We start from the raw sequence: 13636 nt of genomic DNA on the forward strand, positions 1-13636 counted from the left end.
ACCATGCTCTGGACCCCATCCTGTATGAGGATTCCCAAGAAAGCGAAATCTTTATATGCCAAAAGTATCTAATATAATTTTCAGTACCTTGAGGAAAATAGATGAAGAGCAAAAAGATTTTTGTAAAAATATTAATTCTGCCAAATTTGGACCACGAGAGTTCAATTCTCCATACATGGGCTCACGGGAATAGCGTTGCTTGTACATAGGGGAACGATCTAATTTACTACGGAAATAAATTGAAAAGTAGCATAGAGTATCATTAGTGGTCGGCCTTGCCCACCTATAATGTTTTTGTTTCCTTACACATGGTCTTTCCGGGAAATATTGAGTATGATAGAACGCAGGCGAGCTGTCGCACTTGCACTCTATATTTAACAAGCACGAAAGTTATATGTAACTATGATCGAATCTTTCATAACCTTTCCCTTTATCGTAAAAAGGCTAAAAAGAAAAATTAAATCTTCGCACTGCATATTAATTGGGTGTGCGTGTTTGACCCTTTGTAATGAGTAAGAAAACCCAAAAGCGGAGGTTTACTGAATTTGTTGCCCGGCAAGCGTGTGCCTTGATTTATTTGACTTAGTTTCAATAGCTACTAGACGACGGGCAAACAGACACCTGTATACCGATTCACAATTTTATGCCGATCAGGAATGCATAGACTTGATAGGCTTCTCTAGAGATTCCTTTCAAAAATTTTGACAAAATGACTAAACTCTCATCGTTGGAAATTACATCGATTAAGTTAAGAAGCATAAACAAGGATTTAACATAGTTGCTTATAAATGTATTACACAAGACAAAGGTGTGTTGTTATTAGGTTCGTCCAACACGTGTCAACAATAAGGGCAGATTGCTCTCTTTTTTTTCAAAACGACTGCATTCATCAACACAGCCTTAAGAGTAAATACAATAGAACGAGTGGTTAAGGCTCTCAAATTAATCTTTAGTTTAGAATACTCTCGCTATAGGATAGGATACTCTTTAGATTTTCAAATAAATAATCTTTGGGGTCCAGATCTGGCAAATATGATGGATGTGCCTGCAATTCGAAGTGCAATTCATGCAATTGGTCCCCAATTTGTGACAAGATGAACTTGTTCCGCTAGGAAGAAATGCTGTGCGCCATTGGAATGCATGTGTTTCATGTCCAAATTTCCATAGTAACGAACACACCAGAATGTCCGCGACTTCACTTTTCGATTATTGGGAATAGTTTTACGTATATTTGGATGTGTGTGGCTTCTAGTCCCTTTTTGTCATTTTAACATAACCGATATCCGTCGATAGTCAGCATAGCGGTAATGCATTGTTTTTACTATGACGCCACTGAGCGAAACATGCGTTTTTTTCTCCATCAAGAAGCAACGTTTACATCATAACGTTACAACAACAACAAAATTCATGTCACTAAACTCCTTCACGAACAACTGATCGAGATGATATGAAATATTAACAGGCGTCGTTTGAGAGCTTGTACGTTATGTGTCAGCCCAGAAGTTGACCGATGTGTGTAAACAACTTTAACAATGTTCATCTATTTTTGAGCTGCTAAAAGCGCCAGATGCCCAACAATTTGGTTAAGAAGTAAAAGCTTAACAAACAGTATACAGATCGAGTTCGCAAAGGAGACGGAACTTGATGCCAATATAACGCCTATACGGGAATTATAGCGAAAGAAACCAAAAACTACAAAAGACACTGTTCAAGAGATATCACTTTGAAATGGGGCAAAAATATATTGCCACAGACGATTCCACGTTTTCATGTTCAACTTAGAATGTGGAAATGTTACTACATGGCCACATTTCAATTTCTTTTCCATATAACGAGTTTTCAAAATAGGGCATTACATGAGGAGTGGTCGAAAAAGTGGACCGATCCGTACCAGTAGCTAAACTCCGTCAGTTTACCAAATTTTATAAAAATATCGCAAAAATTGCGACTTGCAGCTTGAACACAAAAATCGCACGGACAGATTGGCTTAGATCAATTCAGATTATGCTTCTGAATCGATCGGTATAGTAAAAGGTGGGTATCTCTTAACCACTCTTCTGCGTGCTACAAACTACTCCGAACTGACTTAATATACCTTGTACCACATGGCTACAAATATTTCTGACAGGAATAGAGAATATTCGGCTTGAAAATGCATTTTCTAAATTTTGAAGGCTCAGTTGAACAATAACGATTTCCTACCAACAGTGCTTGCTATTAGGAGTGTGAGAGCCATTTAAAAATTCAGTATAAAGATAGGCTTCGATCGCCGGGCTCAAGCACTTAGAATGAAAAGAGAAAGTATTGGATTTGCTTTTAAATACCTTGAAGTGATGAATTGGCATGAAAGTGAATAAAATCTCCGCCTATATTGAATTTTGCTTAAAAAGAGTATTCAAGATTGATCCGTGGGGCGAATAGAGCTTTCTTGCTCACCTCAATTAATATAAGTAGATTTACTATGATTGATTAGTAAAACGCATTAAAGCAAACATTCTTTTCATATGCTTATCTGTAAGCACGCATGCGTACATTTATGTATGTATATGCGGATGTGTTTGCATTTGCATGCGTATTAATTAATAAACAAAAATTTTTTTTAACGTTATACAAGGCGACTTTCTAACTACCGGTTTACCTAACTATTTAAATAAACCATTGCTATCGATACTTTTCAGGTTATGTGGAAAAATATGTGTACAACTGAAATGGTGCTTAATTAAGGCGATCTAACGAATATAAAAACAAAATAAAAAAATGTTTTAAGAAATTTATAGACAAATTACACACACACAAACATAATGAAATATAAAAAATGAACCAAATATTCGATTAATATGAATAGAAGAATAATACGCACATTAAGCTCAAGCGTAGAACTCGGTTACGGTTGTACTAAATCATTAATTACTAAGTAAATATCTTACGATTAAACGCTTTCGTAGTTCTAATATACGTTCAACAAAAAAAAAAATTAGAACGCTTTCAAATCTTGATTTGCGAAGTGTGTGCGTACGCACTTACGAACATATATAATGCCTGCCATGGGTAGTGTTTGGAAACGTTTGCAACGGGTTAATAAACGCGCAGCCAAATTTCAGTTCACTGCCTCTTATCATGAACTGCGTTTGGAAACTACAGCCAAATGGTAAGTTTTTGTTGTTTTGTTTTTTTCTTTTTCCTTTTTTTCTTTTTTAAATTTCAATTAATTGCTTTGAATTTTAAGAGTTAGTTGCATAACCATCCAAAATAGTCAGTAAAATTGATGAATTTATGATTTAAGCGATTCGATAATTATTCATTCATTCGTTATATTCTTTATAGTAAATAAAGCAAAGCAATAAAATCTCAAGCATTTGCTAATAACATGGACTTTTAAATAAGAAGGGGGAAGTATATGCTATTGCTTTGGCGGATGAGCTAATCAATATTGTTAACGTTTAACTAAATAATTAAAATTTTGCAAAAAAAAAGTGATGTGTGGCTTAGATGTGTCGTAACACTTTTTGATGCGGCACGAACCCATTTTACACATTTTCGTCAATTTTAGACCTCTCTGTCCCCGTGACAGCCATAAACATCATTTAAAAGAACGTAGAACGTCTTTGGTAGAAAATATTTTTGCAAGTTTCAAAAAGATCCCTATCAAGGGCGAGGGAGACCTTCTTAAATTAAATCTCATAGTATTATTTCCAAAAGAATCAAGCAATGACTCTTGTCTTCGCTCAGTTGGATTCAAATTTCAAGTTATGTCCAAAAGTCGACCGGTTACTGCCACTTCAAATTTAGTCGTATACAGGGCGACGCATAATCACGACTGACATTGAAACAGATGCATATGAGTTGAGTAAGACTTATGATACCATGCACGCTTTAGTCAAAGCTTAAGCCATCTTTTTGCCAGGAAATAAGTCCGATAAAATTCAATATCGGAGGATCATAGTTTTAGCAAAGCGATGATTAATCTTAATTTTCAGAGGCTGGGTGGAAACGGCTCGTACAATATTCAATACGAGACAGTAATGTGTTGTATGTGTTTTTGTCTGTTCGTATGTCCAGTACAATCTTAAAAAGCCGGGCCGTCCGTTAATTTCTGCCGTTCAGTCTAATCCAGATGTCATCGGTTAAGAAAGAAAGCGTCATCCGAATGCTTGAAAGGCCTCTCGCACTTTAGAAACTTTCCTCTATCAAAGTTTACCGTTCGATAACTTAATTCTTTTCCCCATATTTTAAGTTAGTTTAGAGCATCATGTTTCGATTGCTTTATTTATTTGATAAACAAACACAAAACAGCAACAACAACAACAACAACAAGTAAAAATACTATAATGTGGCCCACGTCATATCCCCATTACTCGTATAAGGAGTTTTTATTATAAGATGCAAATAGGAGAAGTGGTCAAAAGAATGGTCCGATTCGAACCATTTTTACTAGCGCTCATCGGTGGGGCAAAACTCGTCAGTATTCATCATGCCATTAATGCTTTCATCAAAATATTGCCAAAATTGCGGCTTATGTGTTCAACACAAGGAAGTAAAACCGACAGACGGACAAACAAGCTTAGATCGAGTTAGAATATGATTCTGAATCGAGCGCTAAGGTAAAAAGTCAGTCTAATTTAAGTCTATCCGCACAAACTTAATACAGTGCACCACAAGCGGTGTAGGGTACAAATCTATATATATATATATCTACAGCCACGGAAGTAAGCGCCAGCTTTATTAAACTTTGGACAAAGAACTTCGCATTCACATTGGATCGTTCCTATGCAGCACGATGAATCATCCATTATCCATCTGTTGTTTTGATTTGCTGAAGCTTATAAGAAGAAGAAGAAGAAAACAAGAGGACGAAGACAAAGAACAATTGGCTTCGTTTAAACAAAATAATTTATGTTTTCTATAAGAAACGTAAAGATTGCTAGACTGTATTCTCCATATATCTTTTTAATTTTTATAAATAATTAATTAATTAGCGTCTACCATAACTTTTCTCAAGGATTAATGTCAATTGAAAGCTTCTTCTAACTAATTAAAACATGAAACACAATAAAGTTTTGTATAAAATTGCTGCAAAATTTCGTGATTTGTTTGTATCAAACTATATAAAATAAAGAAACTTCAACGAGAAATCTGCTCAAAATGAACTTCATGGGTCTCTTTAGAGCCGCAAGTTTCTTTAAAGCGTGCGCGTGTGCAAAATTGCGAATACGAATTGTTCCTAATAAATATTTAGTGATATTAAACTTCAAGAAAAATGGATGCATTTTAGGCAAACGTCAAATTCAGTGAAGATGATCTTGTAGTTCTTGTCAAGAGAAGAGTGAACAACGTTGCAATTCTCTTTGACAAAAGACATGAGAAATTTATTATTATCCGTTAGCAAAGAGCAGCGACATTTTGTTTCTTCGACTCTTTGAATTCAACGCTCGGCAAAACATCTTCGATGTGTCTTCTTTTGAGCCCATTTTGCTGATTTTAGTTTAAATTCTTCAATAACATTCAGTTTTGAATTGATTTAATTTGAAAATTTATTAAACAGTGATCCGTATTCATTTTATTAAGCTTAGCTTAAGGTTAAATTAGGAGCTTTTTAACTCACTTAGGGTTCTCTCTAAAAATCTAAATGAGTTTTATAACCTTGTTTCCTTATCGGATGCTCTTGTATCCATTAAGATGAGCCGTCTTAATGCCCGTGCCCTGCCGATGTCTTGCTTAAACTGTTATTCGGAAATCTGATACGGAGTTTGATGAGTAACTGATAGACATGTCGGTTATTTTCTAATATGTTGCATCAAGTGCCTGTTGCTTGAATTGTAATTAGGTAAAGTCTTCATATGTATGAATTGTGCAATTCAGCTGAATCTCCGCTGTAGCTGAATTCTGTATTTATGGAAATCAAATAAATAAGTAAATAAATATCAGATCCGAATATATATAAAAGCATTAAAAAAAAAAGAAAACTTAACACTAGCACTACATAGTACGTCGTTTTGGTCTCTTTTTAATTTGCGATCTTTAAAAAGCTAGTTATAAAGCATGTAGTGCTCCAAAATTTTATGGGGACTTTTATTTATATGAAAAGATTTTTAAATGCCTGCAATCACTTTTTTCCTGGCTGGGCTAGTCTTCGCCATGCTGATGACCCGCTATTTGTATCGACTTGCCATAGTCGTAAAAATGCAGACAGCAGGAATCGTATTCCTTGCTCGATTAAGGAGGTGAGAGTAAGAATTTGTGCTTATCCGCAGTAAGAAAGAGACTGAAACAACTTCACAAAAAAAGGCCGACATCATTTTCATATTCTTGTCTATAACTAAGGATCTCGTGAAGGTATTTCTTACAGCCAAATTTGCGTGAAGGTCACCTTTAAACCAATCCCGGTTTGTTAATACGATTCCAATTTAATTCTCATTTACTTTAACACACATTACCATTTCTTCCATCCAACAGCAAATAAATTCGAAATAACGAAATTGAAAACGGACCTGATTACGCGAATTAACGATTCACGCTATCCATATCAGATATGAATATTTACAAAAGCATTAGAAAAAAGATATTTCAACGGAGAATTATCTCGATTGACTTTCTGACACCTTAAGAAAAAAAAAAAAAAATTAAGAAGAAAAAGAAAAACTAAGACGGTTAATATCGAAGTTTCACCTTAAAGCGCAAATATTTTCCTTATCTCATCGCTATTTAGTGTAAAAATAGAGTTAAGCACCTAGTTAACGCCTTTATTTATTTTGTTTTGTTATTCAACAACAAATTGTATTTGTCTTAAAGTGCATGCTTACATTTGTAGGTATATGACTGCATCTCTATTTACATGAATGAAATATTAGGCGACGGAAAGTACGGTAAAGAGATCTAATATTAGATTGTCTAAAAAATATTGAGCTTGCTAAGCTATAGAGCTAGTATTAGTCTATGTTATGAAAATGAATTAAGAAAAAAAAAAAAAACAAAAACAAAAATTAAATGGAAATATTTATATTCTTCTGTTCAAAGCTCAATATTTCTTATCTAAGGCTATCCATCTAATACAGCGAATACATGAACAAGTTTTATTAAACGATTGATGGATGCAAGCTTTAGCTTAGGGCATTGGTTTCAGTATGTCTTGTTTATTTTCTGTTTTTTTTTTTTTTTTTACATTGTTTTTATTATGATTATCATTATTTTTATTTTTATTTATTTTTTTTTACGCTGTAATTTAATGTTTCAAGCAACAGCGAGCTATTTGTTTTATTCTCTTTGTTATTAATGTTGGCAAAATATGTTAATAAGAAATTGCCTTCTTTTTGTTTATCTTCCTGAAAAGAAATGCGCATAATTTAAGAAGACATTTTTCTTTTATTTATTTATTTATTTATTTTTTTTTTTTTTTCGGCGCATACTTAACATAAGTATTTGTGTCAAATATTGAAAACGTGTAGGTTGGCATCTATTAGAGGCTGCGAAAATCGATTTGAAACGTACCTACGCAACAGTCTCTGCTAATGCACTGTTATACGCATTTAAGGCATTGTCTTAACTGCAATTGGCAGCGAGCGCGCGCTTGAACAAATAATTTTTTGAAATTTTTTAAACGAATGTAACACATGTAAGCTACCTTAGTAATTTTTAAACGATAGGAAACATTTTTTTGCATCTAATTGAGCTGAGTAAAAAACGTGATCATTGCTTTAGCTTTTCTCTGACAATTTGCAAAATTTTTGGTTTCAGTTTTCTTAAAGTCAGTCAGTCGGATAAGGCCACGTGTATGTTTTAATTTGTTTTCCAATTTCCTTGAATGCATAAAAATATTCATAAAACTCTCTGCTTTTTGAGTATTTAGTGTTTTTATTGTAAAAGTATCAAGAATGTATGGCATCGCCTTTTTAATTGAACTACAGAAAGGCTTGTTTTTAATGAATTCCAATTGAAATCGAAAATAATTTCAATAAAGAATTGAGAAAAACTTTTCATTTTCTTTTTATTTTTTTTTTTTTTTTGCATTCTCTGCATCAAAAGCCTGATATGACGTAAGTGTAATTGAAAATATTACAGTTAAAGGCTTTCGAGTTAAAGGCTTTCTAAGTATCATTAGACGTTCGATTTTTATTTGAAAACTCTCTCCAACCTCTCGAATGCATTTGTCATGTTCAAATGTTTTTATTGTCTTTAAAAAAGATTTGCTTTAATTTCGTTCCGAAAATATGATTTTAATGAAAGATTTTTGTTTATTGTACATCAAAGGATGAGGTATAACTATTTTGTCATCATGCCCAAAAAGAAACCTTAGAAACCCCCTAAGTATTACAAGGCATGTCTGCCCGTCTGTGTGGTGTGTGTATTGACACAATCCTGATCGCAAAAATGAGGATATCGCCCTCGAATCCGGTAGAAACATTGGAAGATTCTACGTGCACGCTGCTATTTAAAATGGGCCTAATTGGTCAGTGCACCCGCACCCGGCCGCAGTAAAGCGTTCACTAAAACGAAGGCCGTTTCTATTAGCAAAAATTTGTGGCTTTTAGCTTAGCTCATTACTCATAAACTATAAAAGATAGAAATCTAAAATTTTCTGCATTTACTTTATGGAAAACTGAACTGTTTATGTTCAAAAGTGGGAAATATCTTCTATGCCCACACAAGATTGTAAGTGAATAAATTTTCTTTTTTTCACTCTCACTTTTTATTCACTCGCAGGTTTTATGCTTACTAGTCATATAAGATAAAGAAGACAGAATGTTTGAAATTACTTTGTGACATCATGCGCCGAAGGAGACCATAGGTAAAGAAGGTTGAAGAATCGCCCAGCGCTTAAGATATGTCCGTTCGGTAAGGTAGGTTTCGTCCGGCCGTCTATTCGTACAAGGATGAAGTACAGGCATTTCTTGTAATCGTCTGTGGAGTATACGTGAGATCAAATTTAAACCCCCCTTCCCACTTCCCCCTACGCCACATCTCCCAAACTAACCAGCTCAGCTATGACACGTACGACAGTCTCTACAGTCTGCGATCCTCTTTTAATGTCCGTTTTGAATCTTTCAATTAGTTGGAGAGACATGAAGAATTTACAGACATAAGCGTTACATAAAAAGGGGGTCTTAAACATAGCACGCACTTAACGCTTACGCGAATGTACGGACGGACGAAATCCACTTTACCGAGCGGGCACATTTTCAGCTCTCGGTCATGCTCTACCCTGGCTTCCAGCCCACGACATTTGTGGGAGACATTCCTATCTGCGGGAAAATGCTTAAATCCGCTTAATAAATTCTGGATAAGCCATGCAGTTTCAGTTCAGAACTTCTTAAATGTCGTGCCTCGGCTTCATTACTCTATATTTTTTTTAATTGTCTTTTTGACATCTGACACTTACAATGATATACCGCGCTTTGCATGCAATTCGCAGTGCAAATGCAATTTTCTACAGCTGCCATTTAGCTAAGCAAATGATGCCAAGTTTTTGCTTTATGGAGAAAACAGTCATGCTGCCAATAGTAAACAAAAAACATGTGTTATTATAAAAGAAAAGAAAAAGCGAAGGAAAAATTAATGGATGATATAAAAAAACTCATGAAAAGAAAACTAGAACAAGGCGGAACTAATATTTTGATTTACTGAAAGTGTGCAAAGAATAAAAAGAAAAAAAACTGTAGCTAAGTAACTTATTTAATAAATTTAATTTTTTATTTTTTTTAAACAAAATCGTAATTATATTTTTGCGATAGCAAAGCCAAGTTAGAAATGTTAATTCCGTATGAATTTTGTATTACGTTTGTCGTATTCTGTATAAAGCACGACCAAAATACCATCAATTTTACACACGGATACGTATACACAAGAAGAGCGTATTAAACTTATTAAGAGAACCATTGTTCCTTAAAATTAACACTTCGTTGATTTCATGATTTTTTCTTGTTTTGTCATGTGTTACCAATTGTCCAAATAAATGAACATTTCAAAAGTGAATGAACATATTGTAGCATCGGGGGAAAATAATTCAAGATAAGTGCTTAAATTTAAAAAATGTTTTGTTTTGCAGCATGGATTTTGCAATAATGGAATTCTTTGGAGATGCTATTGCTGCCAACAATGCACTTTATGATATGAATTTAGTCCTTAGGAATTTTAGCGTACTAAACCTAAAGAAGTTCCATCGACGATGTTTAATTTCAATAGAATCAAGCTACAATTTGATGCTTGTAAGAGATACAAGCTTCGATTTATTGAAGACGAAGTTCCCAGATCGATTACTCTAATGAAATTCTGAGATTGATTAAACATGTTTAATCGTATGACTTAAGTCGATATTTTGCTTCGGGTCTTTTTTTGTCAGGATCATCCACCACCAAATGCACGTTTGAAAGGCAGTACACGAATCGACAGTTTTAATGCTCGTATCGAGGCGTGGCAAAATTTTGAACGAGATCATTTTCTACGCGAAAGTTTAATAGATCATATTTTTATTTTTAATATATATTTCTGTAGATATTTAAGTTATTTGATTATTATTTAAGAAAGAGTATCTGGGTATATATTTTAACAAACCCGATACAGAGCAGTTCTATACAGATCTGAAACAGAGCTATTTCGTAACCAAATAAAACTAAATACAACTAAAACGGTTCTATGCAGAACGGAATTTGAATTAGTAGCTTCATGTATACGTTTACAGTTTTTTGGTCTATTAGCCCTGATGGTCATCAGGAAGGATTATAGGTAGAGCGAGGAGGAAAATCGAATCGAAGGAATCGCTGTATGTGTCTGCAAGTTAGCTGATCTGAAGTCGGATAGTGCGATGAAAGAACGAGAAGTCGCGGCAGAGTGAGGTATAATATATGCGCAAGTAATGGACTGCTGCACAGTGGAGTAGATAAAAGTCGCGACTACAAAGTCGATATTCGCGAGTTCAAATTTCAGTGCGGTTTAATTAGACTTGCTCGTAGGTACACTGATTGCTTAGTCGATAAAAGCTTAACACTTACGGACTGGTCGTAGGATTCGATCATCCCCTATCTCTTTTTCTCTATCCCGATATTTTTCTAACCATACAGAGTACGGGGTGATTGGTCATTTTTTAAAAAAATATTAACCAGACAAGTTTTTCCTTAATGCTTAATTCAACTGGTTCTTTACCATAATTGACTTTATATTAATGAATAAATAAATAATTACATTAACTGGCCAATTATTTATTATTGTAAATAGAAATTTTTATAAATACATTTTTTAGTGTAAATACATATTGTAGATCCGAACGAGAAAATTCCCAATAAGTAACTCATCTTTCCGAATGAATGATTTTTTATTTATTTCTGCCTACAGTTTTTAGCGGGAAGGGAAAATGTGGAGAATAGGAAAATAATGTAATGATCTATAAGTTAGCTGGGACACTATCTTTAATGAGTATTTCTTAATGTAGTCATTAAAAATAACAAATTAGTTCTCAGTGCTATTAGGCGAAGTAGTCACCGAAAGTATTGTCTTGACGAAGATAAGAATGGATGGAAAAGATGGCTATGATCGTGCAAAGTAAGGGCAAACGCGGCGACTATCATTCAATAATAAGTTTGCACCGATGCGTAACACTATGGGTTAGAATTACTTAATAGTTAAAGGTAAAGGAAGAAGATAGTTAAAGGTAAGAAGAAGGAAGAAGAGGTAAACATCAATGGTTCATGCTTCGTTGTTAATTTAAATGGCTATCGCTATAATGGCTATAAGTAATTAAAATAAGTACAAATTAGAAAACGTTGATTTTCTTGGAAGCTTCGTGTAAATAAGAGGAAAGGGGAACAAAAGCTTTCAAGGCAAATTGCTAACACACCACCCCACAAATACATTTTTCTTCGGATTATCATATATTTGCCTTAACCCTGACATTAAGGAAACGAAGTGAGCTCATAAATTTATCTCAAAAAATATTTGCTTATCCAAAATATTCTCACGTGACCATTTCAAACGTCTTTAATTCAACACCTCCCCAACAATAGTGGCGGATACGAATATAAATAAAGCGTAAAACTAAATTGAGTTGATTTGCGTGCCTACAAAGTTGTTGTACAACATTATGATATTATGTTTCTTATAGATTACGTTCAGCTCTTAATGAATTTGTTTCTAGCATTGTATAAACAAAAATGCAAAAAAGGGGAAAGAAATGATGTCATGTCATTGGGTATCATTGCGATATATAAGAGAGTATAACGAAATTGAAACTATTTGTCATAAACCGACTTTTTGATACCTCTACTCTAACATTTCAGTTTGATTGTGACGAGATAACGAGATAGGAAATGGGGATGAAATAAAATTTGGCAATGACCTTAAAAGCGTGAAATGTTAGAGATATGAATACATAGGCGAAGCTTAAGGTGTTATCTTAACTCGCGATTTTGTTTACCGCACTTTTATGATACCTTAAATTTTAAAGAACCATGTGCAACCATGCAGAAGAAAGCTTTAGAGACGTCTTATGATTCTTGATCAATTGCCAATTATGAATCGAGTTAAGCATATTCGTCTGTACTTCTGTGTAATGTCCTGTTCGCAAAAATGAATTTGAATGATTTCAAATTCGGCACAAGCATTGCAAGTTCTTGAACGCAGACTAATGCTGAAAATGAATCAAATCGATCAAAGGACAAGTCTGCAGGGCAACATAAACTTCATATGCCTTTGCCGCCTTGTATTTTTGCTCCTTAGTCATAAACTGCAATAGACGAACAACAAAAATTTCTACACATATAGTACCAGAATGAAAAAGAACCAAGTCCACTCGATGTTATATAGTATCGAAAGTTAGTTTTTTGTTTTCTTTTTCTTAGCCTTTTTTAGAATAAAGGTAATTGTTGTGTGTGTGTCTGTGTATAAAAGATTCGTTCACAGCCGAATATAATTTTCTTACTTGTTTAATGAGATTTTCAAAAAGTATTACAGTCATTGCTGGGTATAAAAGAATTCTTTTTAGTTTTAGATAAAAAATTGAGATGTATAGGAATTCGACCAAAGGTGTGCTATTCTATTTTTAACAAATTTTTTAACTTTCTCAACAAATGCACAAACTAGTCTGGAGAATTTTTATAGCTTACACCACTTGTAATACAGTATACGCGGTGTGCCAAGTATACGCAGACGTATGTAAGCATCTAGCTAGGCTAGACCTACCTGTTATTATACGCAAAGAGATTTTAAATAGATCTAAGCCTGTCTGTCCGTCTGATGTCGGTCCATGTAAATATATGTTCAACCTACAGGTCGCAATTTTGGAGATATGTCGATGAAATTTGGTAAACTGACGCGTTTTCACTCAAGGTCGGACGCTACCGAAAATTGTTTAGATAGGTGCACTTTTTTAGGTGCATACATCGCCCTACTTTGAAAAATCTTTATATGGAAAAAAATTTCACTTTTCGAATTTTCTCGACAAAACTCGCTCTCTAATAGTATTTCGACATTCTAAATTGATATAAAAAATTTTGTTCGGCTGGGGCAATCAACCTTACCGAATTTTGACTACGAAGGTCTATTTTTTGGATACCCTCGCATGTGAAGATTCTCAGGAAATGTAAACCCTTATATGGCAAAAAGGCCTAGTTCTTCTGATAAAAATTTGTACGAGATAGTAATTTGACATAAA

General features: G+C 34.1%; 1 protein-coding gene across 8 annotated transcripts in view; it reads left to right on the top strand.

The window, feature by feature from the left end:
* LOC119636803 (EH domain-binding protein 1) overlaps positions 1-13636 on the top strand; it is a 65143-nt gene that overhangs the window by 8838 nt on the left and 42669 nt on the right. For all 8 annotated transcript variants that reach the window (XM_038032427.1, XM_038032436.1, XM_038032433.1 and 5 more), the window contains exon 2: positions 2679-3148. In XM_038032427.1, coding sequence (XP_037888355.1) covers positions 3036-3148 — 113 coding nt within the window. In that variant the 5' untranslated portion in view covers positions 2679-3035. The remainder of the gene's footprint in view (positions 1-2678; positions 3149-13636) is intronic.

This window comes from Glossina fuscipes, unplaced genomic scaffold (assembly GCF_014805625.2).
Source record: "Glossina fuscipes isolate IAEA_lab_2018 unplaced genomic scaffold, Yale_Gfus_2 28, whole genome shotgun sequence".
Taxonomy (NCBI): Eukaryota; Metazoa; Arthropoda; class Insecta; order Diptera; family Glossinidae; genus Glossina; species Glossina fuscipes.